The 27,355-nt window shown below is 39.6% G+C and overlaps 1 protein-coding gene across 5 annotated transcripts; it reads left to right on the forward strand.

Annotated features, from left to right (window-relative positions):
* The first annotated feature begins 22 nt into the window (after positions 1–22).
* Positions 23–26,993, forward strand: TRUB1 (TruB pseudouridine synthase family member 1). Of its 5 annotated transcripts, none has more exons than XM_030276502.4 (8): positions 24–225; positions 1,805–1,897; positions 5,139–5,194; positions 18,199–18,277; positions 22,525–22,597; positions 23,785–23,930; positions 25,035–25,091; positions 26,457–26,993. In XM_030276502.4, the coding sequence occupies exons 1-8, from the start codon at positions 84–86 to the stop codon at positions 26,669–26,671; spliced, it is 861 nt and encodes a 286-aa protein (XP_030132362.1). In that variant the 5' UTR covers positions 24–83; the 3' UTR covers positions 26,672–26,993. The 5 variants fall into 5 exon arrangements, with proteins under 5 accessions (XP_030132363.1, XP_072787390.1, XP_030132362.1 ...); XM_030276501.4 differs by having other exon boundaries at positions 25–225; positions 18,196–18,277; XM_002186631.7 differs by having other exon boundaries at positions 29–225; positions 18,196–18,277; positions 23,785–23,924.
* The last annotated feature ends 362 nt before the right edge of the window (positions 26,994–27,355 follow it).

Raw genomic sequence — 27,355 nt, forward strand, 5'->3', positions numbered from 1 at the left:
CGGCGACTCCCTAAGCGACCTTAAAGCTCTCCCTCACGGCTCCTCCCTCGCGTCCCGCCCGCGCGGCTGCGGCTGCCGGCGGCATGGCGGGGGAGGCGGGCGGCGCCGCGCTGGGCCGCGCCGCCGAGAAGCTCTTCTCGCTCAGCGGGCTCTTCGCCGTCCGCAAGCCCAAGGGACCCACCTCGGCCGCCGTGCTCAACCTGCTCAAGGAGAGGCTGTTGGCAGGTGAGCGGCGGAGGCCGGGCCGCCGCCTCCGCACAGTCCGGACCCGGCGTGCCCTGCCCGGCGCGGCTGTGGGATGGAGCCGGGCTGTGCGGGCCTTGCGGTGCGGGAACTACAGGTCCCGGCAGATCACTTCACCCTTTGCTCAGCGCTTTGGAAATCGATGCATACGCGCGGTTTAGTTTCTCTTTGTGGGTTTGTTTGTTTTGGTAGTACTTCACAGCCACGGCATGGCCCACTTTGGAGAATGGAGCCATTCCTGGGTGCATCCTGGCCCGCTGCGCCAGGGGAGGTTCTGGCTAGACAAAAGGAGGAATTTATTCACAGAATGTGTGATTAGTCATTGGGATGGGTGGAGTTGTGTCGTCGGAGGGCTTTAAGGCAAGACTGTCCCAGGCAGACAGAGTTGGTCGCAGTGCACGGTGAGCTGTGACACCACATGACTCTTGTGGCAGGTCGAGGGGCAGCAGGACCGAGCCCTGAGGCTGGAGGGATGCCATTTGCCGAGCTGGACCCTGCAGTCCTGTGCAGGGCATCCCAGGCTGCTTGGAGAGCTGCGCCAGGGTCTCAGGGACAGCGTGTGCCCATCTGCTAGAACCAGTGCCAGCAGCATCCCTGCGGCACAGCACTGGCAGGGTGTTCTGCTGCAGTCCCACTAAAAAAAAATATCACCGAAGGAGTGAAAACCAAAGTGTTTAAAAAAGTTTGAAAGTCCTGGGCAAAGTCTGCAGAAACTGCTCTTTCTGAGCAGTCGGATATTAAGGGAAAAAAAACTCAAGATCATTGTAAAGGTGTGAGCGGCTATGGCCTAGATTCTTTTAATAATGGGTATGGGGACTTGATCATCTAGTCTGGGCTTTTAGGCACTTGCTGAGGAAGTGAGAACATACTTTCAGACTAGTGAGTGCTTAGCCTGATTTACTCTGTAGTGAACTGTAGTGTAGGCACACACCTTATATGGAATTATCAGGTTCCCGAAATTGAGAGATAATAGATATGGATAAAGGAACTTAGACCATTTGTCATATTTAATACTAATAAATACAGGGTATTGGATTCTGCAAAATTCCTGGAGTCATCAGCTGTGTAGGAAGTTTGCTATGTTGGGACACTGACAGGTTGAAAGCAGCAGTGAATAAGTTCAGTCCGCTGCAGAGTTGCCATAGGGCTGTGTATATGCAAATAAACATGTCCCAGTATAAGGCAGTAAATACATCAAGAATTGGCTCAGATTATATAGCATAAAACTTGTGTATAGTAGATGTTTTGAAAACTCTGCTGCTGGTTCTTCCATGCTTTGTTAATGAAACTTCATGGGTTTGCTACCAATACTTTCCAAAAAGCTGTTTCTAACAGTATGTGAGACTTCATTAGAATGTAAGTGAAAATACCTTGCAAATTGTTTGAGGTTGGGAGTAAATTTAAATTAATCATTGATCTTCAGCAGTACAGTAATTTCTACACTGCTAATTAATAGTTTAAATATTTGATTTTTATTTCCTTTAGAAGTCTGGAAATGTGTGCCATTTTTCCTACATTCTAAGGCTATTTTATAATGCTTCCTTTTAATTTCTATTTGCAGAAGCTGGTGTGCAAACAAAAGGGGACAAAAGAAATCAGGTTTTGAAAATTGGACATGGAGGGACTTTGGACAGTGCAGCCACAGGAGTCCTGGGTAATGAAAAACATAATTATAGTCATCGAAATATGATTTCAGGAGACATTTTCATGCCTGCGTGAAGTCGGGTGGAAGAACAATTTGGGATATACTTGGCAGGTTCTGGGGGAAGGACAGAATACTGTGGAAGAATGGTTGGGGTTAAATTTCCTGTGCATATACTTCTACATGCATGTAACATGTTTCTTAGCAGAAGGCTGTGTTCTTCCTTCCTGCCTTCTGTCTTCCAAATCCTGAAACAACTTCTGGGTTATTACATGTGGGAAAATACAAACACTTGTGTAATGAATTGTAAAGTACCTGAGAAATTGATGGCTTTTTTAACTTAAGCTGGGGATTTATAGTCATCATACTCTGTTGAATTATTTTGTCTCAAGGTAATGCTATTCTGGGATTTTGAGGGAGCTTTTAGAGCTGCTAATACATACCAAAAAAAAAAGATGTGTAAGAACAATTCAGCTGCTGCTTTTCTCGAAGCTGAGCACAGAAAAGCTTTTAGGTACCTGTCCTGTCTTGCTTCATAAAGAAGAATCTTCAAAGATATTTTGTCTTTTAATTTTGATATCAATCCATGTATTGAATTTTTTTGTTTTGTTAAAGAACAGGATGTGTCAATTGCTGGTGTTAAAACCTCAGCTGTGGGTGTGATTATTCCCACATCATTCTTTGTCACCAGCAGTTTTATTGATAAGTAACATGCAGACTACAGCTTGGTTGGATCATAACCTCGTAGCTCTCCTTGGCTTGGAGAAATAACAGCAATACGTTTTTGCTGGTGAAAATAAACAGGTACAACTCTGAGTGTACACTGAAAGTAAATGATCTGAGTTTTGATGAATGACTTCTCTCAGAAGAATTCAGCTTCAAGGGCAGGTTGGTTGTTACAAGTGTTGCTAGAGGTTTGTAGCTGGTAATTGTCACTTGTGAACATGGCAAAATGTGACATTCTTGGGTTAGAATGGAGCACTGCCTGGTTTGGTTTGAATTTCCTGTACTCTGTGGCCACTCACTAGGGAATTCAGTGTGCATTCCTGAAGCAGACATTTTCCTTTTACACAGGTGTTCCCTCTGAGCATGCTGTTTCTCATTGTGCAAAGTCAACAGCATTGATCCATAGGAAAAGCAAAATCACTTGTGCTTTTTAAATTGCTTCTCCAACTGTTCTGGTACCCAGCAGTCTCCAAAGCATGCTTCTAATGGCGTGACAAAAAGTATTTGGGGTTGATGTGCTTGGTATAGATAGAGAAGCACATCACCTTAATTAGCTGTGGATGGATTGAAAAAAGGCATAGGGTCTGTCATTCCAGTTCCATACAGAATATACAGGAAAAAATCAATGGTAGCTAGATTGGAAGGGACAAAACTGGAGAGGAGTGAGAAAGGGAATGTACCCAGATTTCTTGTGTGTTCAGGTAAGGTAATGAGGAGGGAGGGAAGGATACAGGAGAAACAAGTTATTGTGAGTAATAACTCTTCAGGATGGAGTGGTGGAGCAGAAAGTTTTCCTTCCTCATGGACAGAAGCATGATTTGTGATCTGTACTGCTGTCTCCCAGGTTTTATGTACTGCATGTCTGTAACTTTGTTCCTGGGAATTAATTGATACAGAGTCCTGCTTAGTGTGCCAGGTGTGCTGCCAATCACTGAGCAGTGCTCTTTATCAGAAAACTTTTATATTTCTTCTCTTACTGACAGCAAATGTAAATGAGGAAGGGCCTTGGAGGCAGAGGTCAGTGATCTATGACATGTGAGAGAAAGGCAAGGTCAAGTCTTGGTGAATATCTTCTTCTGGTATTACTCTAGGGCTGTGGTTCCAGATTGCTGTTTCTTGGTGTGTAGTGGGAATTTTATTTGGCTTATTTTTATATGGCAGTAATAAATTCTGCCTCCACAGTAGAAGAAAACATGAAAAAGTATAAAAAAATTAAAATTCAGTTAAATCTTTCTACATTCAGTGTAATCTCTCAAGTGGGGTTTGTGTCACTGTTCAATAACACACATTCTCCATAAGCTGATGATTAATGGAGAAAATTGTTAGTATCTTGTTCACAAAATCATTCAATGTCTCTTTAAAATTATTCTATTGAATCTCTTGACACTCTTCAGCAAATTTCAGCTCAGCTGTTAAAGTTATGTTCAGTTATGTCATCATGTTGCAAGAAAAGTGCTTGGTTATAAAGTCTTATCTGTGTGCTTATCTGCTTTTCTAAGCCTTCTTGCAGCTCTTTCCTATCTGGCAAACAACAGGAACAGGTTGAGCTGAAGATGCATGAAAGCACAAGGCCATGTGTGACTGAAAACCCTCAGGAATAAGAGGAGTAGTGATTGAGAGCAAGGAAGAATCTAGTGAGTCTCAGAGCATAAAAATTGAGAAGCATTAGAACATAAGTAAAATACTGTTTTTTCAAAGTTCATTATCCATTTGATGTTTTCAGTCTTGGCTATTGATTGACATGAAGCTGATTTTTCTGAAAGCTTCCTTCACTCCTCTAGTTTTATTAAAATAAAGTACATAAGCTGTCACACATTCTGTGAGTTGTACACAAAACTAATTTCCTTCTAAAATTTTCTTTGGATTGCTGTGTGTGGAAAAATCAATAGGAAAGCATTTTAAAGGCAAGCATCTTGTAAAAAGCTTTAAAGTAAAATATAAACAGAGCTATTTTTCTGTCTCTTTCTTTTATGAAAAGCTGACTGATTGCTGTTTTTTAGAATACTGGTGTTAAGATTGAAACAACAGTAATCTGTGCATGCACAGTAATAGGCATTTGAACCTTTTGATTATTTTACTTTCTTCCTGCAAGTCTGATAAACAATTCTGTTCTGCTGTCTTGGCTGTATTACTCTTGGTCACTGTCAACCTTTAAAAGGACTATTTGTTTATAATGAAGGGTTCATTCATTATTGGTGAGCCATAACCTTCATCAAATCAGAGTCAATGTTAATTGCACTTTCCATTTCTTTGGTGATTAAAAGATAAATAAGTGTAGGAGTTGAATTAAAGTATTTTAACAATAGATGAAGGTTATTTATCTTTTGCTTTAGACTCTTTTTCCTTTCACTAGTTCCATGTTGTTTGAACATCAGAGATGCTTTCTCAAAAGTGTTGACTCTCTTCATATGCTAACAGAGCATGAAAGGCTGAGTTTCTGACTAGCATAATATTTGGTATTGAATGGTGTTGAAAAAGGGAACTGCAGTGCTGTTTTGAAGTTGCATTTCTTCTTCTGTCTTTGCAGTGGTTGGTATTGGAAAAGGAACAAAAATGCTGGGGACTATGTTGGCAGGTTCCAAGGTAAGGAATGCTAAATGACTTCTAAGAGGGGGGTTTGTTTGCTGGTTTTCTTTTTTCTGTCAGTAAAGAACTGAACCAACATGCAAATATCAGCCATGCTGCATGTTTTGTTCAGATGTAGACTTCAGCTCCTTTTTGCAGTTAGTCAGAAATGTGCTACTCAAACTTTAATGTCCAAAATGGTTATTTAAAAAACTTTGTTTGTCTCAGTTTTCTAAGAAGTGTTAATAAATAACAAATTACCATTTTATAGGAAGATTTCTATACTATTTAGTATATTGGAAAAAAGGAAAGAAAAACTAATGGAGATAGCACTGAAACTGATGTTTTGGGGACGTTGTTGTGGATGACAGTTTGATTTTTGGTAATTTTCCTTATGTGTAGATAACTTCATTTTTATTTAGCTTAAAGTAACAGATGGTCTTTGTTTCTTTGCTGTCTTCTTAAATACCAAGAGGCCTTAAGAGGTACTTTTTGGAATTTAGAGTGTTTTGGATTGCATTGCTGCTGTTGTAGAGGGATGCTCTACAAATACAACAGACACATGTGAGAAGCCAAAGGTAGCAAAAGCCCTGTGTCTGCCTGAGAGAATCCACACCAGAGCCTTGAAGATGGAAATTTTGTTCATTGCTGGTTTTGATTAGTTTTACTGTGTTAATTTTACTTTGGTGACCTCCCCCAGACTGTAGGTGTTACATAGACAAAAAAGTGCAAGTACTCCCAGGAGTAATGTCCCAGTGTTGATTCCTTCCTCACAAGGCAAATCCTGTGGGTTTAGCCATTTTTTTTACATGAGAAGTTTAGATAAGAATGACAGATGTGGAAATCAATTAAACCTTCCAAATTTCATCTTAAATGCAGGAAAAGTCAATAATGCTTTATGTTCTGCTATTTTCCCCACTCTCTTCCAGTCTGAACACTTAAGATCTTTTACAGCTGCTGAACTGATAGCTTAAAGGTAGAATTTGGTTGACAATCTTCAGTTCAGCTCAGAGGCAAATTGAGAGAAAAGAAAACAACCAGGATAAAAGGACATAGCTGTAGAGTCTGATCCAAAACTCAAGGTAGGCAGTGCCAGTCTCTGCACTGGCTGTAATGGGTTGGCATTTGGTTTACATGAGTACATTTCAGAAGCATCTGTGTTCTGAAATGTGCAGTAAACAGCTGGATTTACAGTGGAAATGTAAGCAGTTACCACCTGACACCTCCTTTGAAAGAACTTTGAAGTTAAAAGAAGTCATAGATTGACTTCAGCTAAATTAAGTCATCACAGCTAAATGTGTAAACTGTTGATTTAAAAACATGTAAAGCAATTGATTTAGCTCTTAAGCTGAGGTTCACAGTGGAAACAGCTGTGATAGACGAAGTACTTGCAGCCGTTTTGGCAGAAGAGGGTATGCTCAGGTTCCTTGACAATTTCACTGTGAAGTCCTGTAGCCAAAAACAGGGTTATGCAGCCAAACCTTGTTCCCAGCTGGCTCACAGGGCTTAGAGCTGCTCCTGAGGGGCAAGGGAGGGGGAAATGTACCATGGGGCAGCCTGGTGAGCCACCCCAGGCAGATGCATCCCTGGCTTTACGTGGCTCTTGGGCACTTGGTTCAGTGAGGCAAAGATGGATCTTGACAGAGCTCAGCAGCTCTTCCACTGCAGCTGTTCCTGTGTGAGCTACCTGACAATCTGTGCCAGATATGGAATCTGCAGCATTTATTTGGAGCCTTTCCTGTCTCTGCCTTCCTGTTTTCTATTTGTACTTCAATAAATTAAGCATGCAGTAATGTGTGAGGCTTTAGGAAGTTGAAGGATCTCTCACAGATGTCTGCCTGTTGGGTTTTTTGACCACACTGACAACAGCATCTCATAATGTATCACAAGATAAATTAATGATTAAATAGGTTTGAGTATCTTTTTGCTTTCCACACCGTGTGCTTGGAATTTTTACTCTTACTTAATTTTTTTTCCACTGTTTTGGATTCTAAAGTGTTTGTTGAAATGTGATGTTTTTCTTTTGTTCCCTTTGTTATTATAAAGATTCAGAGGAGCTGTCTGACCTTCTCTGGCCAGGATTTACTGCTTGCTTCTAGGAATGCATCTTGTAAAGAAACAGTTCAGTCTATCATTGCTGGCAGCAGAGCTTTGTGGAGTGGCCAAAATATACGGTATTGCAGTAAACTCCATATGGTGACTCTGCCAGGAATTGGACTGGCTCTGACTTTTTCCCAAACGCTGTGTGAAACTTTCCTGACTCTGGCAGCTCTGAGCATTATGCCTTGGTGTGCAACTCACACACATTCTGCAAGGAGTTCTACTCCTGATGTGTAAACTGAGTTCTTCATTGGTTTGACCTCCTTAGGAATTAACTCAAGACAAACAGAAATGTACAGCCAAGGGCAATACCTTCTTAGTGTTCCAGATTTCTCATGGAATTCTTAATATTTGTCCAGAAATAAAAATATGTGCAAGCTGGCTTAGCTTTTGTTTGTTTTCTTTTTGTTGTTTCAAATGCTCCAAGTGAGAAGGAGAAGCTGAATGCTCTTGGATCTAGAATTTAAAATACTGAGCATTTAATAGATGTTCCATAGTGGAATCACTTTTTCTTCTTGTTCTGGGACTTGCACTTGGTCTTGTTTGGACTTTTTGCACTTCAAGATTTTAAAAGATTTTTTTGTTTTACCATGTTGGAAAACAGAGTAGAATGAGAAAAAATTTTATACTTCACCAGTAAAATTAACTTGAAGAGGATAGACCAATATTTATTATGGTAAATTGTTTCTGAAAAATTCAGTCTTAGCTATGATTTGTCTGTCTCAAACACAATGCAGAAGTGTATTTTTTCTGGGGGAGAAATGGTTTAGGAAATGGTAGCACCGTTTCCAAAGTGGTAGTCCCATTTAAAACATCTCATCTATTAGAATGTGCTGTTACATAGAAGCAATGAGGGAAATAATCATGGGCTAATCAGAGGAAAACAATGAGAAGTACAAAGCAATGAAATCCTTCATTAATCTAATACTTTCCATTGGGAGATGTCTCCCAACACATACAGGCTTAATGGATAACTGAGACTTTCAGACTTCAGTTCTGTGCTTAATTTGCTTATTTTTCAGTGACATAGCACCTGGGTTCAGCTTAAGAGAATTTTATTCATACTGGTGTGAATGAAGAACTTCCATCAAACTGTCCTTGCAACACTGCCTCTCCATGAGTGGAAAGTTTGGGGCATGTTGGTTTTATCTGAGGATGCAACTTCTTGTCATGGTGCACATGCACAAAACCTCCCCAAGTGCTCAGTGTGAAGGAAATTCCTTGAGAGCTTTGTGCTGGTGAAACAAGCTTGGGCAATGACTGATTAAAATAGAAAATTTAATCTCAAAAGTTGTGGCTTCTCCAGAATGACACTATTAAAAAAAAAAAAACAAAACACCAAAAAAACCCAAATCTGTGGGTAGAGTAAAACCCAAATTCCAAGTGTTCTCAAAGCCTAGAAAAGGAGGAAGATATTATGGGCAGAATGAAGATACATCTGTGACCTGATATGTGACAACTTTCATTTTATAGGATAGTTAAAATTTGTGTTCTTATGAATCCTGGATAGAAAATGAGTGCTAGATCAGTGATTAGGTTTTAAATCTTGCAAGTCACACTTGCATGGTGTGAGAGAGAGCTTGTCTGAGCAGGAATTGGTTCAAATCACTGAGCAGAACTTCTGAGACATGTAAATTACTTTTTGCAGTGTGCTTCTGGGATTACAGCTTGTGTATTGCAAAATTGTTTCTCTGGAGGGGTGGCATCAGATCCTGCAGAACAAAGTGTCCATAAACAATGTTATTTCTTTAACTTTTGTGTTTACCTTACTGTCCTGTTTTTACTTATTATCCCTTAACTTGTCATACTTTAAACTTTCTCCATGAATTAATTTCCTTTTTAATTAAGTCCTTTGCTTGCATCTTTTGGCAGTGAGTTCAATGAATTAGTAACACATTAGAAAGCACATCCAGTGGCTCTACAAGTAGCAAAACTAATGAAGCCTTTGCTTGTGACTTCGTTTGTTTACAGCTCGTTAGACACCAAAGGCCCGTTTGGACTTTTTGGTATCCAGTAATTCAGTGGGGCTCCCGCTGGACCCTTCTTAGTAGAAGCTGCAATAGATTTATTTGCTCTGTCTGTCTGTTTTCAGGAGGCTTATAAGAACTCGGCATCTCTGAGACCTCTATTCTTCTGCCAACATTTGTGTGTTTGCACATTGACATGCACACCATGATGGTGTAAGTCCTATTTCTTTTGAAATTCTAATTTTGATTTTAAACAGCCTCACTGTGCTGGTTTGTTGCTTTTTCTTTTTAGTGTATTTCAGTGTTTGTGCTCCAGTTCATTTATGAGTTGCAAGTGCAAGAAAATTGAGTTGACTTTCCTTTCAAAGGATCCTCTTGGTGGTGTGTGCTCTTAGTTTTGGTCTTAAAAATTTCTCTAGACTATCACCAGCTGAGCTCTGTGCTTCGTTGTACTTTCTTTTGGAGTTGGTGAAACCAAACCCACTTATTCACACAGTGCATAGGGATATGTTCTGTTTTCTTTTTCAGATTCTGGTATTTTTAACATTGTCTTGGAAGTGCAGGATTTTTGGGTAGTAGTAATAATTTTGTTAGACTAATTGTTATGGTACAGAAAACTAGATGTTCGAAAATGCAAGCCCTCTCTCAGATTTAAAATAGAAGCCATAGATTTTAAAATTAAGCATATTAGAGAGTTATTTAGAACTTAGTGGAATAGGTATTTTTTAGACCATTTGTGAAATAAAAAGTAGGTAATGCTTATGTGTATGGGTTACAAACAATTCTGTGTGGGCAAGCAGTTATATAGGTAATATCCCTAGACTGTTTCACAAAGATAGGCTACATTTTATTACCTGCTTTAATAAAATACATTAAGAAAACAATTTTATCTCCTGAGTTAGGCAGCAAGGATTTGTTCACAATGGATCAGCCAACCTCCCAGGAACAAGGCAAGGAGAACTTTCTGCTAGCTTGATGATTCTTCAGATCCCACCTTGCTTGTGTTCATCTGCTTTTGCTTTCAGATTGCAGTATTTGTTTTTGAGGAATCCAAGTGAAAATGGTTTGTTTGCTGTTTAGCTTTTTCCCTGAGAAATTTTTCATCTGCAGCACCTTGTCATTTTTCATTCTATTGTTTATGCCACAGGTTTACCTTCTCAGACCTCTGTGTTCTTGGTATCCCATCCAGAATGGCCGAGGATCTGACAGAATTCTTTTTGAAGTGAGATGGGAGATGTAACAAGTAAAGTGCAGAGTGTGACCTGCCCATTTAAAGAAAATGGATTGTAGCTACACAAAATGTCACTACCTTTGCTCAAGCTCAAAGAAATGATTGTTAACTTACAAGGGAGGTAGAAGAGGGAAGAAGGAGATGGCAAGGGGAATAAGAGAGCCTGGTAGATGATATGTTGTGGCACAGGGAGGGGTTAGTGAGATAATAACATCATAATGTGCCTGAAATCCAATATCTCTATTAGAGTCCGTGGGTTTTTTTGAACCCAGTGGAGTTATGAATTTTAGTTCCCAGGCTTGTTTTGAAAGATATTTTATGGGTTTTCCTTGAGGAGCAGGACTGGCAGATTGCAGATGGAGTGATTGTTTTATGAGAGATGTTAACCCATGGACAGATGGATGTGTTTCAGCCCTTGTAGACTGGCTAGGTGAATTCTTCCTGACATGTACTGGTTGCTTAATTTCACCTATTTAGTTACTATTTTAAGGAACTATATTGCATCCCTGAAATGGAGGTGTAGGACAGAGAAGTCTTGACATTTCTGTTCTGTGGTATTTGTTATCCTATTGTACAAACATTCAAGGAATACTTCCTTGTATGTTTGCACAACTCAGTGCAAAGATGTCCATTAATGAAACTTGTCCTACTTAATGTCTGTAGCCTTTAACAGCTACATCTAGGAATTGCTGTAATAGTTTGGTGGGATTTTTTTAACCACTTCTGGCACCTGAGAAGTTTTTGCAGAACCAGAACTTTGTACTATAACTCCAGGAGCTCTCCATTGTTGTATATGCAGACTTGGCACTGGTTTCTGTCCTGTGTGTTATTTTACCTTTTTGACAATGAATTTCTTGTTCCCCAAATGCCTCCATATATTAACTGGAGATCAGTGTCTGTTGGTGAAATCACATTTAAGACAATGTGATTGTCTTCCTTATTTTGTCAAAAGGAAAATGCTTACAGAAAGGAAGGCTGGGAAAATGTGTGAATGGAGTTTTGATGTGTTTTGAGAATGTGTAAAAGGTGTTAGCAAAGCCTGAAGTGGTGTCTGTGCAAAACAAGTTGCACTGAGAGAATGCTAAGCCTGCATAGTGGGAGATGCAAGAATTAGGAAGAGCTAAAATGTTGGAGGAATGAAATGGCCTTACACACTGTCAAACTCTTTAATTATTTATTAGTGCAAAACATATGATACATTTTTAACCTGTCTTTTTTGGTTAACAATTATAGGAGAAGAAGCTGATTTTAGTATCTTGTCTTTTCTGCCCTGCCCAATAGCTCTAAAACAAAGTTGTAGAAGAAGAAGAAGCTGTTGGATATTATAGATACATCCTGTACTGCAGTAATACTATTAGTAAGCTGGCTGAACATGCTGTGTAGTGCTCAAGTCTTTTATGATACCCCAGAGGCCTAATCTATTAATAGCTCAGCTTCATGCTCTATTAATATTCACACTCTTTTTTTAAACTGTTGAAAATGTTGAGAAGACTGCACCCATTGTGCTGCTCTTTCCTCCCCAAATGCTGAATATTTTAAGAGCATATTCTGGTATGATTTTTCTGTTCTTCCATTCACAAGGTCAGTGGTGCTTTATTCCATCTTGACCTTTCTATAATTGTGCATATGGCTGTGCTTCATGTGCAGTTCTTGCTTGGATTCATTAATAAAATCAAGACTGCAACATGGTACGGTTTTTTTCTCATTCTTCATAAAAATAACATAAAATAAAAATAATGGTAGCCAGTTTAGATTAGGCAGTCTACACTGTTTTCCCTACTTTTCATTTCTAATAATTTGGAGATGCTCTTTGCACAGCCTTTTAGAATTTGCTGCATCTTGGCCTTAGCAATGCTTTTGAATTCAGCCAAAGACTCATGCATTCAACTTCATCTGTGATTTTGTATGTAGCTATAAAGTCTTACCCTTCTGGAAGGAGTGTCTTCTATTTCTGGACAGAGAATTATGTATTTCCTTGAACCTCTGTTTCCCAGTAGAATTTGGAGGTCATCTGTCTTTATTTTGTTTTATCTATGATATGGGTACTAGAATGATGGAACAGATATTAAAGCGGAGGATGACATTTAAGAGCCAACCTGAGACATTAAGATGTGTGAGGGAGGTCTCCATAGAGAGCAGTTGCCAGAAAGGTTTGCATAAAGAAAGTGTGGGTTTCAAACAGCCACCTTTGCACATTAACCAGCATCCCCTCTAGGCTGTTGTGAGCCTGCACTGTGTTTGTAGGTGATGTGGCCTTGTGCTATCTCAGGTGATGCAGTGTTCCTGTGACTGTTGGCACTGTTCTCCCACCTGACCCCTTTCCTGCACTCCCTCTGACTCCTAAATTTAAGTTTGATACAGATTTTAGCTAATACCTTAACGTTTCCCTGAACTACAGGCAAAGTATCTTCTGTTAGGTTCCTGTTAGAGGGGTTTCTAGTCCTTCCTTCACATGAAAAATCTAGTCATCCCATAATGTTTCAAGTCCTTAAAATAAGCTGACATAAGAGATCAGAAAATCTTGTTAGTCCCCAAAGTAAAGATCAGATAGTTCTTCAGCAGTGACAGTACAATTACAGCATCCAGCACTAAGCACTAAATGCAATTTAGTGCAGGCTTAGCACAAAGTCAGCTTTTTCTTTTAGGAGAAAAAAATGAATGGTAGAGAAGTTGTAAATGTTTATGCATATCAAAAGGTCGTGTTTGCTGTTTGATAATTTTGAATTTTCTCTATTATAAAACATGAAACTCCTCCCTTATCCTGCAGTCTTTATTTTGCCCTCTGTGCAACCTGCTTTTAAGAGATTAGGGCTCTGTGCTTTTTATATATTGGAATCTGCTTAGTGAGTGTGCTTTGTTTTGGAAAATAATTGAAACTATGGCAACCCTTGGGTTTTTTTCCAGCTTATTTGTCTACCTCATGCACTTCTCCATTTTGGTGGATAATTAGCATACTGGAAACCACTGGTAGCTGCTAATGTTATACAAACAGCAAAATAAGTTCTGTAAATATTAAATCCAGAACTGTCTATTTGTGCTTTAGAAATCACTGAACACAAACTGACTGTCATTACAAAACTGAGAGTTTAAGGCCTCTTCACTGTCTCGGTGGCCTAAGTCTACAAATCTGTAAGTGCAGGGCAAATGGTTTTGGCACAGGAGCACTAATTCTGATCAGTGCTTGCCTGCTGTGTGCTCCCCCCGATTTCCATCAGGTTCTCTAGAGCACTTGTTTTATGTTTGTTTATGTTAAAACTTGTTAACCACACGCAGACATCAGTTTACATAAATTGAATTTCTGTTTCTCTTTAATATGACTTCTCTTTCCCAGCTTTCAGTCTCTTGCACAGGGGATTGTAGCCTTAACTTATTTATTTTCCTTTTGCACTTCTGTGTTCAGTTGCTGCTGTGATTAGAAAATGGGTCATCCTTGGATGAACTCTCATGAACTCCCTCTTCCAAGTTTCCCTGTTTGCCTGGGAAATTCTTGTAGTGGGAGCCATCTTAAAATCTTCCTGACAGCTACTGGTGACCTTATTTCGTAATTACTTGTGGTTCTGTCTAGCTCTTCTAAAGTGTTGCTTCTCCATGTATGAAGAAGCTTTTAAAACACGTTATAATTTAAGATTTCAAGTCTCTGGCTTCTTTCCAAATAAAACCTTGATGTCTCAACATTTAAAACTGAGAAGCTCTCTTGCATGGTCTGTCTGGCATTTGCACTGATAAGTAAGGCAGACTTGCCTGGCAGTCAGCCCAGGGGCTTCAGCCTCCTGGAGCCCCCCCAGGTGGGGTTGTGCAGCCCCTGAAATGGGAGGGGATTCTTCTTCCTCTTCCTCCTCTTCCCCCTTTCCCAGTTAAATATATATGCTGATAAAGTTTTGCCTTTATTCTCTCTCTTTTTATGGATATTCTTTCAGTGCTAGTCTAAGGACTTTTTCTGAAACTGGGTGTGAAAATAAAAATGCCAAATTATAGCTACCCTCTTATTAAAAATACTGTGGTAAACATATGGTTTATTATTTGTGAGAATGTTGACTGTGCCCTGTGGTTGTGACACTAAAACAAAATTCCTCTTCCCAAGACCTGTGAGATTTAGTAGAGGTTTGTATTTAGTTTCTTATAGATTCCTGTAATCCTATTTTTTTATCCAGTGCTGGCTTTTGATGGTATATTTCTTTCTGGTTATGAGTATGGTGCAGATGCACGACCACCCAGGCATTTCACTGTGTGTCTGGTCTTTTTGAGGTTGCATCCAGCACATCCCCCAGTCTGTGTGACACAGTTTGTGCATTATCATTGACAGAGTGCAGTGGATTGTCACTGTAAAGTATCTTCTCAAGGCTTTCTTCTCACTGCTGGGAATGGTGGAGCTGCTTATACTCAAGGGCTTCTGGTCACTTTGCTGCCTTTTGTTTCACTTGCCATAATGGTTTTCTTTTTTTCAAGAAAATGGTTTTGTGACTGGCTGAGAGACACAGCCATTCCCCCAAGCAGGATAGTTTTGGAAAGGTCTGTTTGTCCTCAGGGTGCTGTTGTACAGTTGTGAGGCTCTGCTTTGGGACCAGCCCAGCGTTCTGTGTTGGAATTAAGGCACAATGCTGCAGCACTTGCAAGTCGTGACTAGGAACAGTGGATCTCATCTTTTAATGTGCTGCACTTGCATGCTGTGCGATCCATAGGGAAGTTGAGGTGCTGCTTTTCATCTTTAAATGATTTGGGTCCTGGTTTCTTGAGTTGAGTAGAGGGCAGGGATGTAGGGTCTGTTGACTGGCAGGATGTTTCTCTAAGGAGCTGCAGTATAGGGGTGCTTTCTGTCACAGTCTGCACTTGTCAGGCTTTGCCACTGCCTACAACACCTACTACCTTGCTTTTTTTGTTTTGGGTTGAGTGGGTGAAGGCAGAGCGTTGTGAGCAGTTTCTGTCTGTGTTCCTGCAGTGATGTGTAATTTGAGAGTACAGGGAAAATGCCCCTAGATGTATTTCATAAAACTGGAAGAAATAAATGATTACCAGCACAGGTGAGAAAAGGTCACTGAACACTTATTAAATGACTCAGAATCCATTGGGTGCTTCTGAGGGCAGTGTGAGTGAGAGTCTAAAGAGTTTTAATGCTGAGTTTTGACACAGAATTCTGGACTCTTGTATTATCTTCTACAACCTCCAGGTTTTGCATCCTACCAAAGGGGAAGAAGTAAACCTTATCCAGTGACAAGTAAGAATTATGATATATACTTGTAGACGGCCAAGGGCACTCCAGAGACTGATCATAAACCAACTGTAATTCTTAATTTCCTACCCTGTTACAGCCTCCTTTGCAGATTATTGCATTGCTGGCTTGAGTATTTTGTGAATCTTTAAAGGCTCCTGTAAGGAATGGGGATTTGTGACTAACATTTAAGGATGTTCTTTTTACAAACTGTAAACCCTTTTGCTCTTTTTGTAGAAATTAAAGGGGAAATATTGAGATTTGGATTGTATTGTTCATGCCATTCGTGTTTACATATTAACAGATGAGACATTATCTCTCTATTGCTGGCAGGTCAAATACAGCATGTTATTTTAATAGATAGCCTAAAGCAAGATAACCAAAACCAGAATTAAAGGAAAAGAAGTAATTTAAACTGAAGTACTATGAGTATTTTGATTTGGAAACGTCAGAAGACAAGAGTGTGAGTTTTTAAATTGTCATATTTAGAATTTTACTGAAGTGCTAAGATCATTCATCATGCTTAGGATAATGATGATCTGCTCACGTGTTTTTATTAACCTCTAGGTTAGGTGCTGAATAGTGTATTTCTGGCAATGCAATTAAATGTTCAGAACCAGATCATTAAATGCGTCAGAAAACAATCAATTTTATGGTCCTAACAGCTAATATAGTAGTAAAAGATAATATACCTTAAAGTTAATTTAAATATTTGTTGTGGAGCAGCATTCATCCATTCTTTCTTTAGCTTCTTTTTTCATGAATTCCAGAAGTGTGTAAACTTGAAGAATTTTATTTTGATATACCTAATTTTGCAGAGTTGCCAGAAGTCTGCAATGTTTAGGGAAAACATGGCCCTAATGTGGTGCTGTGGTTGAGCCTGGCAGGCAGCTAAAACACCACTCAGGAATTTGCTCACTTCTTGGAGTGGGATGGGGACAGAATCAGAAAAAGGTGAAACTCATGGGTTGTGATAAAGCTTGTTTAGTAAATGTGATGGAAACATCTATGTTATCAGCACTGTTTTCAGCATCAATCCAAAGCATAGCCTCATACCAGCTACTATGAAGAAAATTCTCTGTATTCCCAGTCCAGCACATGAAATAGGCAAAGAATACAGTTATTTTTATGTTCAGGTCTGCACTCTGTTGCCTTTTGTCTGACTATTTCTGCTGCTTCCATTTTGCAGCAGTGGCTTGAAGAAATACATTGAAGTGGCAGGTTGTCACATGGAACAAAATCAAGGCATGTCTTACTAGTCCAGTGGTGTGGGTGTGATTTGTATGCCTACACTGCTATTACTTGAGCTTGTTTGTACTTTGCAAGTACAAGAAGCAGGATGCATTGCATCTCACAGTAAAATGTTAGTGCTTATGCCTGTTTGGATGTGTTCCAGTAGCGTTTGGTCAGCCAGCTTCTAAAAGATACATCCTCAGATTTGTATTAGTTCAGCTGGGAGTAAGTTCACTGGAACCTTACTGGAAATAGAGGAACACTTTGATTTTTCTCTCCCAGGCTTTATTTGAAGGCCTGTGGACTTACCATAGGGAAGTTGAGGGGACTGGAATGGGATAGGCAATGGGTCAAACCATTGATGGTGTCCCTAAACTTGGCTCAGATTCATGTTACAGAATGAGCCTTGGTGTGTTGACAGCTTTGTGACAAGTCATGGAGCAGCTGGTGCCGGGGAAGCCTCTGTCAGCTTCAGCAGGTTGTGCTGTATGCTCAGAGCATGGCAGTTCTTAGGGTGAAAATGTGGGAAAGGAGGGCATCAGGTGAAATGTAAGGACAAGAGCTGCTGTCCTGGGGTCAGGTTGATTCCTTCTTCCAAACTACAGACACATACACTCAAGAATTTTTTAGAGATGAACCCTGAAAAACCTGAAACAAATATTCAGAGAACTCACAGTGAGCAGAGATGTTACTCAATGACCTTGAACTCCTTGTGGTGGTCACAAGGTCCTTACCAGATCCCAGGAGTTAAAACTGCAGCTTCAGGCTACTGCATATTCCTGCATTTCATGGCAGAACCATTGTAATGCTTTGTCTTGGCAGTGAGTATTTTGCTTTCACAAGTGAAAGTCTTGGTGTCTTTTTATGTGCAAAGGAACAGAAAAATTGTCTGGGAAAGGTACTCCTCTGTGCCTTGCTTCAACCGTGACATATGACACCCCACAGAGACTTTGATTTTACTACCCTATTATTTTCTTTATGGTATTGATGTATTTGTAGTAAAAATTAGATTCCATGTTGCTTCTTCCTTGGGTTTCTAAAACTGAAATCACAGTCACATGTAATACAGGATTTACTTTTTGCTTGATTCCATGTTTTTTCATCTTGACTTTTTGCTTACCCAGAGTTGCTGGATTTACCACTTAGGCAGTATTCTTCTTGTTCTGATTTGAAGTAATTGGTAGTTGCAGTCTTTATCTTAAAAAAATAAGAAAAAAAGAAAGAAAACCCTAAGAAACAACACTGAAGACCTGACTCACTAATCTCTCTTATTCCTTCCCAGAAGTACACTGCCGTTGGAATGCTGGGCAAGGCTACTGATACATTAGATGCTACAGGAAAAGTAACTGAAGAAAAGCCTTATGGTAAGCATAAATGTATCTATACACTTGATGCAATTTGAAGGCATAAGTGGTTTCTGTCATAGGAAAGCGGAAGAGATGTTTGGGACTCTGAATTAAGTTTAAATGTGAAATTAAACTAAGATTATTTCATCTTCAACTTCAGTGCTCATATAATTCAAGCCAGCTTCATGCAATTATGTCCAACGCAAGTGTTCATTTCTGCTGGAAAAAAAACAAACCAGGCATTAGATTAGGAGGGAGGAAATAGAATTGGGCAGGACTGTGTCATTTTAAATCTTTGACAGGCTGACAAATGATGTGCTGTGTCCAGTAACATTTTCCTCTCTCAGAGTGTAGTCCCAGGAGTCCTCTTTTAGTAAAACCCTTTAAGGCCAGTGGAGGAATAAAGTACTTGGATCTTCTCTCTAGGACACCACATCACCTACAGACTGCTTAACATTTAATGAGGATGGCATAAACTACATTCTACATATGGCTATCTTCCAGATCTTGGTCTTGCTTACATCTTTAATAAATGAAATTTTCTGACTCACAGAGCACGATGCAAAGGTTTAAGGCTTCAGAACTCATCCTGACTGTGGCATTGCTGGTCATCTTAGAAATAATGTAGTAATGCAGTAAATGTATTTCTTATTAGTTCTTTCACAACCTTGGGGAAAAAAATTAAAAAATAATAGGTAACCAGTTGCTTAGCAACTCTACATGTCTGACATTCTTTATACCTGATAATAGGTACATGAAGTAAATAATCTTTTTTAATGGCATGATGAAAAGCCTGGCTTTTATTTCTCACTTCCAATCTCCTTTCTTTTGCAATTTTCCTTTTCTCATGAGGCAGGCAAGCATGAGTTTCTTGTCCACATTCTAGATAGTGTTAATTACTAGACAGTGTTATTCAGAGATGTTGGATCATTTATTTATGCTTCAGGATTAAGCTCTAAGTGTCTAAGCTTCTGGAGGCCTGAGCATGCTCATGGTGTTAGATTTGCCAATAACTCATGTGGTTGAATGAAGTGATGATTCCCTTTCTTGGTATTTACCTGTATAAAAATAAATTTTATGAAACACTAGTTTTGCTTTTTTCATTTTGTGTTGTTTACTGCAGACAGAATTTAGAGTGTTGGGTTTTTTTGTGTGTTTCTCTCTCTGGCAGCTCCTGTTACAGCAGTTCCCACCTCTGCACCACCTCTGTTAGGGTGTGTGCTTTCAGTGCACCACCTTTCTGTTAGGCTGTGTGCTTGGGGAACTGATTTGGCTTAAAAATATCCCCTTTTTTTTGAGTTGCTTGTCATTTTAAACTGAGATCAGTTGCACAGTCCAGTTCATCACGTGGTCTGATGAGGAGCAGCATTGGCATTGCTGGGGCAGGGCTGTTTGGGGCTCAGTTTCCTTTTGCCTGAAGTGACAGCTGAAAGAAATGCTTGTGACATTGGTCTCAGTTGCTTTCCATGTTGGTGCAAATCAGTCAAATGTGATTTCTTCAGAAAGAAAAAAACATGGATACTCCCTTTTTGCTCTCCATGGTACTTATATGTTTTGTATTCCTCATCTTTTCCAGTGTCTTCTCCAGAACAGTTTGGTTTTCTGCAGGATACTCTCTTTGGCCCACCGTCCCTAATTTGTAACCCTAATAAGGTACTCCAAGAAAAGGCAAACCAGATGTTTGAATTGAATTTCAGTTTTCTTTTGACACCTACAGGGATCCTTGGAGAAGTGGAGCAAGGGAATATAAATCCTGGAGTGCCAACATCATCCAGGATTGGGCCATAGTGCAAAGAAAGGGCACTAAACCAGTTTGCAAGATGTATAAGACTCTTCTTGAGTGACTTCATTGGAACATAAGAGGAGAGTGCCTGCAGAAAGTTGCTAGCTATATTAACTGTAAGGAAGTGTTACATTTTAGTCCTCAAAGTGTCCCTAGACAGCAGCTTAGGAAGCAAACTGTACAGTTAGTCACAATGTCAGGATATACTGAAGAGAACTCTTTGCTTTTAACCCTTTCTGAACTTCTTGTAGCTTTTTTGGTTTTTACCAGACAATAAGTTTGCATTTCCATGGGAAATTAGGCTATGGTTTCATACTGCTGCCAGGCTGTCAGATGCTGATTTTGGAAGCAAGTAGCATTTCGTATTCCTCTGATGCTTTTTTAATATTTGTAGCTGTGTACAGGAATGTACATTCTGAAACCCATTTCCTCCTAGCTGCCTACAGGCTGTATCCAGACATGGAGAACAAAATTAATTAGGCTTTTCTCAGGTCTCTGATGATTATGCTGAAATATATGTTTAATAAAGCTACCTGAATCATTTGGAAAATGTAGTCCTTTCAGGATTCTGCTTGTCTGTTTTCAAATAATTTGTGCTGGGTCAGACTTAATTGAGGTCATTTGCTAAACTTCTGGTACGCTGTCACAGATAATTCTTGTGTTCTCTTTTGGAGAGAGTTTGTTAACAAGCACAGGGCAGAATCACCCTTCAGTGAAGGCTTTTTGAGATTGTGGCACAAATGGCACCTTTTGGTTTGGTAACTTTATTTTCCTTCCTTTGTAGGAGGAAAATCAGTCAATAGTCACCAGTGCTCAACAGCACACCAGATCTTAGCAAATGCATCTGTAAATATTTACTTTGATAACACACGACAAAACTCTTGTTTGTTAATGGCTTAATGCATAATTCTTCACATGGGGTCTTTTTCTTCCTCTGAGACAGAGCTTGCCTGTATCATGAGTGACTTCCTCAGAGGCCACATGTAACCTCTTTGTCAAGGGAAGTATGAGATCAGAGCCAGAACTGAACTCAGGTGTCTCATTAAATGTCCTGGCCACAAATGCAGTTCATGAGGTGAAGATTGGAAGGAGAACTCCAAGGGGCACTTGTGCTAAAATACTGAATTTTAACCTGAAGCAGCCTGGGGTTCACAAGAAGGCTGACAGGATCACTGTCATGGGGCCAGGTCATGCTGACTTTCCACCGTGTAGTTTTGTTGTGATATGTTGCTAAATAGAAACAAGATGGAAATAACAGTGTAAGAAACTCTACAGAAGAGCCAGAGTTACTGTACAATTGATATTGTTGTTCCTAGTCCGTATTCTGATGTAAATTGGTCTCTCTCAGCATCTTGGAGTTTTGTGCCTTGTGCTTTGCAACCTTGCTGTTAATAACACATCTTGGGACAGCTGCTTGGGGACAGCACGTTCTCTTGAGGCTGCAAAGTGTGCTTTATAGAAGTGAGGAACCACAGGATCATCTCCCAGAGCTGCTGCCAAAAGAAATCTCATCTATTTTACTTACAGCATCAAGTACATCTGGCTTTTAAGGTTTGCAAGTAAATATCCGTTTCAAAATACAACAAAGGCTTGATAAATAAATTTGGTTGGTTTATGTTCCAGAATGCTATTGACTTAGCAGGGATGACACTAATTAAATATTACTTATGAGGAACAGGGCTAGTCAAACCCTAGACAGTAGAAATGCACTGAAGTGCATTGTGATTACAGATCTTGTGTTTGCACTCTAAAAAAATTAGGGATGAATGCAATTTCTGTTGAATAGAGCTTCAGAAGACCAGTGCAATCAGCTACTTAGGTTATAGTCATCCAATAAAAGTGGGACAGATGTCTATGTGTACTCTTAAAAGAAAGTACATTGCCTAAACCAGCTGTCTTTCTTTTACAGAATTTTGTTAGTACAACTGCATTACTCAATGTATAACTATACCCCAGAGTACATTTGCAGGTTAGTTGTTTGACAGGGAAATTTTGATGTGTTCTTTCAGATAAAGTCTTTTTCTACACCAGTGGTTTTGTTCTCTAATAATCTGTTGTAATTTTCCCTGCAGTTAGGTTCTCTTAGAGAGAAGTTCCCAGGGTTAGATGAGCATTTTATTCTTTTTGGTGCTTTTTAAAAAAATAAGAATATTCCAAATGTTGTAGCTTTTATATAGTTTCCAATAAAGATGAGTTTGCAGCCTCAAGAGAGGGGAATTACAAAAGAAGACATTAAAGAGGATTTCTGCCCTTCTGAAAGTATCCAGATTTTCCTGATCACCTTGGACATCTTGTTCCACTCCTTTTGTGATAATTCACATTCCTGCCTACAATCTGTTTTTTATCTCTTTTCTTTGGTGTTTTTCACCCCATCTAAATTCTGAAGAGAGGGAACTCTTGTGTCTGCTTGCAGAATGTGATTGATGCCATTAGTGCCATGTGAATAATCAATACTAACATACTGACTGTTTTCTTTCCACAGACCAGGTAACAAAAGGAGATCTTGAAAATGTTCTGCAAAAGTTCACAGGGGAAATCATGCAAGTTCCCCCACTGTAAGTTCCATGCTATTCAGACACTCTTGACAGTTGTGTTTGGCTGTCAGGACCTGCCAGCAGAAGTCAGCTCTCTCAGAAGTACTAAGACACATTTTGACAAGAGGATAGAGGCCAGGCTGTCAGGAGTTTAACATTTGCAAGTGCAGGTCATGCCCATTTGAAGACCCAGCACAAATGGTGACCTGGAGTCTGTGGGTGTTTTTGGTAAATGTAAAGTAGTAAAAGTCTTAAACAGCTTTGCAGGGCATGTCTTGTGTCTTCCAGTCTCACTGACATCTTTGTAGAAGTGCCTTAAATGACTTTGAATTAGTTTATTGAAAACTTAGAGTATGAGTGAGTGATTAATGACTGAGCTTCTGTAGTTTAGCAAATTTCATCTGGTCAGGTGAGCCATAGTAGCTGGCAGTGTGCGTGACTTAGCTTGTGACAGATGGCTTTTATGGTGGTTTAAGTTAGCCTGCTTTCCTTTGCATTTGCCATGTGTCACTTACTTGGTTCCAGTGTGAGCCCTGTGAGGTCAGTAATGCCCCATGTGTACTGCTTTATGTGACCTGTTTCAAATTGCCCTCTAATACTGTGAGCAAGATCCTTTTGGATTTTTCCATTTTTCTTTTCATCTTTCTGTGGTGACTAAAGTTAGAGATTTGGTAAAGTTCCATGTAATCAGTGAAATCAATTTCTGTGGGTCTGTAGTGGTTCCCTAAACATCCTGGAATGTGGCAGCTGCTGTTCAGGAAAGACCCTGCTGTGGGACAAGGAAAGGTGCAATGTAGAATTAGAGGAGCTGCCTGAGTGGCTCCCAATGCTCAGCTCGACATAACACTGAAACACTGCTGACTTCTGAGACACGAGATGCTAGAGGCAGCTGCAATGTTGTAACCCTTATAGAAACCCTTTTATTTCATAAACTGCAAAGTGAGTGATAAAATGCTTTTAAATCTGTACAGCAAGAGAGAAATACAAGGCCAACTCTTGTTTTCTGGTTTATGTAGCTACTGGTAAATGGGATGATTCCGTGTCCAAGAGATTTCAGCTGCACTTGCTGAGTTTTTGTGGGTTTTTGTGAGTACTTGGAGAGCAGTAAAATGTGTGCTACCCTAGTAGAATATTACCAGGATCTGGAGAATGGGAAGCCTGTTCTATTACAACCGTATGACACACATTTTCATGCTCTGTCTGATCAGCTATTCTGCTTTGAAGAAGGATGGAAAAAGGCTTTCAACTCTGATGAAGAGAGGGGAAGCAGTGGAAGCAAAGCCTGCTCGGCCAGTGAGAGTGTACAGCCTTTCTCTCCAGCAGTTCCAGCCACCACTGTTCACGCTGGGTAAAGGTCAAAGATTATTACATAGAGCAGTGCTCCCAGCTTGTTAATGTTTATTTACACTCAGAATGGGACTAAGAGAGTGAAATGGGTTTCATTTCACTCAGCTGCTTATTTTGGTGTGAGCCCATGTGCAGAGACTTTCACTCTGTATTAAAAGCACTGTATTTTGGTTTTAAGTTAAGCTGATTATATCTAATCTTTCAGTGAGGCAAAATTCTGAGAGACTGGTCAGGGGATTATTTGCATCTGTCCACGATTTTGCAGCCTCCAGCTCATTCCTCTCTCAGGTCTGCTTCCTTCACTTTGCCATTCTTTCACACAGATTCCCAGACCTGCTGCCATCTCTTCCAGGACCAGTTGCAGTTATTGTCAGACCCCTTTCTTTTTGAGGAAGCAGGATCTTATTCTTCCTTCTGTCATTCATCAAGAAACTTGGGTAGTACATTAAGAAGCATATTAGTAAATAAACCAAAAAAGACTCTTCTAAATGTTTAATACTGCTCTAAGGTGAAGATGATGCCTTGCATTGATCTATCTACCCAGTTGATCCCCAGTCCTGTGATGGACCAGATGTTTTATGATGAGCAGGTATGAGTGACAGAACTCAGTGCTGTGTGACTTCAGCCCTTACTTTATGGTTGGCTGACAAGCAGCTGATCACTGGAAGAGGGGGAAGGGAAAGGCTGAGAGAGCAGGGGAAGTTAAAGGTGAATTTTAAAATTTTAATGGAGCTGCCTGTCTGTAGTATTTGAAAAGCACTGACAGTTTAGGCTATACTTGAAATAACTTGCTTTCATAATTAGAAATATGGAATCAACCTGAAATGCTTAAAAGTAATAGGAGTGAAGCATTTCTTAACATACCATAGCCAGTACTTAAATTCTGGTGAGTTGGTACAGTTGCCATTTTATTTGCTTTCCCTCCTGTCTAGCTTAGCAATTTCACCCTCACATATGTTCCAGGATGAATAATTGATGTTGCATCCTATAAATATTTTATCACTGGGTTGTTTGCTTAGCGCATTTCTACTTTTATGTCAGGGCATGGCTTCTATGTAAAGTAGATTTCACATGGCACTGGCAATTTACCATGTCACTTTTAACATTCCAGATGTTGAATGTGGTGGTGGCTTTTATGTCAGGAGCCTGGTCAATGACATTGGCAAAGGTAGGCATGAAAAAAAACATATGACAATGTAAGGAACAAGTGTGTGTTTATGGAAAAAATTTGTCATTCTGTATATCTCAAGTAACTAGACCTGTGTGTTATTTTGCAGAACTGTAGTGCTATCACTTGTTTTTATATACTCAGGTAATTTCCTTAGGGGCATGGGGGAATGATGGCTAAATAATTGCCAGGGACCTTGGGGGCGAGCTGATAAAAATGGAGCAAGCAATAGCACTGAGCAAGATAATGCAAGGCAAAGGGGGGGACTTTTTTCCTCCCTCTTTCATGTGTTAAAGCTAACTCAGATTAAGGATGCGAAGAAGAAAGATACTGTCTTTTTAAACATTATTCATCACATTTTGAAAACAGATTGCACAGAACATTACTATGTACATAATAAACCCTATCTGCTGGAAAGACTTCCACACTGGTGATGATTTTTCGAGTGTTTTCTTGCTTCTCTGCCTGAGCAGTGAATAGTTTTGCTTTCCCACAGGGTTATTTGTCTTGTGCCCTGTATCTATCAAACTGCATGATGGAGAATAGATAATCCATTTCTAACTTTTTTTTTTTTTTTTTAATGATACATTTGCAGGAAAGCAAGTAATATGGGGCAACCCTATGAATTTCAATGTTGTTATTTGTGCTTAGGCAAGTCCAAGTTTCTGTAACTGCCCTTAGCCCTTTAATGAAAACCAAGATAAAGTCTGTCTGTGACTGGCTTCTTTCCAAAAATTTAAAATGAAGTAAAAACCTTCCTGCATCACAAAGGATGGGAGAGAATATTTTAGTGTACCTGCGTGCTTACAAGTCAGTGCTTGTTGCTGTTATGTTTTGTAGCTTCTTGATATGTAATTATGTCCTGCTGGTATTTAACATAGGAGAACATTTGTATATATTTTTTATTTTTCCTTATCTTAGTTTCTGTTATACTTGTAGGCAGCACAGGGTAAAAATGTTAAAAATACCTCTTGAAGGCAAGAGGTGCTAAGGCCTCAAAATGTGTAGAAAAATAGCTCATGGTCACTTGAGAATGCAGAGTGTTCTGCTTACATCTTATGACATTTTTTCCTCACTTTCCATTCTGATCTAAATCTGGGAAAATTCTTGACAGCTTTCTGGCAGATTCTGAACTCTTTACTACACTGGACAGTTATTGAAATCAAAGGAGATCCTTGGGTCAAATTTAAGAAGATATAAACGGGTGATAAATCTTTGTAAATCTTCATGACCTTCCTTGTCAAACAAAGCAGAATAATGTAAAAGGCTGCATACAAAAATACATTTCAAGTGAGCTGGAAGTGGTTACACTTTGGAAGTCTATCCATGTGCTTTGTCCAATCCCTCTTTCCTCCTTTGCTGCAGAGCTCTCCACCTGTGCCTCGGTGCAGGAGCTGACGCGCACCAAGCAGGGGCCGTTCACGCTGGAGGAGCACGCCCTGCACGAGGACAAGTGGACAATTGATGACATTGCCCAGTCCCTGGAGCACTGCACAGCCCTGCTCCTGGGAGAGCCAGCTCGCAAAAAACTGAAGACAGAGCATCCTGGTGAAACTGCTGTGATCTGTGAGGATAAGTGATAAGTTGGATCAAGGAAAAAGACTGGATGATTGAGATGTTTGAAGACTGGATTGGGATTGTCTCGCCTCCTGTGTAAATCTACAGGTCTCTGCTGGGAAGGTGACAAACTGCAACACAAGAGAAATGCTTCTTTTGTTTCCTGGGGTTAGAATGTGCACTGAAAATATCCAGTGCTAACTGTTTATTGATTGGTTATTTTCCTTCTTGCACACTGTAACTGATGCCAAATTTTTATAGACTTTTAAAGAACTTTAAGAGTATAAGATGGCTGCTGTTGAGAATTCATCAATAAAAAAATTATATACAATAATGTCTGATAAATATGCTTCAAAAGAATTTTCTTTTTCTTTGCAGCTGGTAATCAAATTCTGAAATACCATGGTGAGAAGACTCTCATAGTTTAAAGGACCCAAGAATGTGGTGTGGCAACTTGCTTTCTTGAAATTAGTTTCAGGATATATCCATTTTACCATAGTTTTTCCTTTGCAGATTATTCTCCAGTCAAATGTTCCTAGAATGCAGTATATGAAGGATGCTAATATTTTAAGTCTGAAATATCAGCCTAAGGGAATAGTTTTAAGTATATACAATCCCTGAAGATAATTAGTTTGTGCCTGCATCTTACAAAAAGGTGGTAAATTAAACTTTGGTTTCAAACTTATTTTCAGTCTAAGAAATAAAAT

The sequence above is a fragment of the Taeniopygia guttata genome, chromosome 6, assembly GCF_048771995.1.
Source record: "Taeniopygia guttata chromosome 6, bTaeGut7.mat, whole genome shotgun sequence".
Classification (NCBI taxonomy): domain Eukaryota; kingdom Metazoa; phylum Chordata; class Aves; order Passeriformes; family Estrildidae; genus Taeniopygia; species Taeniopygia guttata.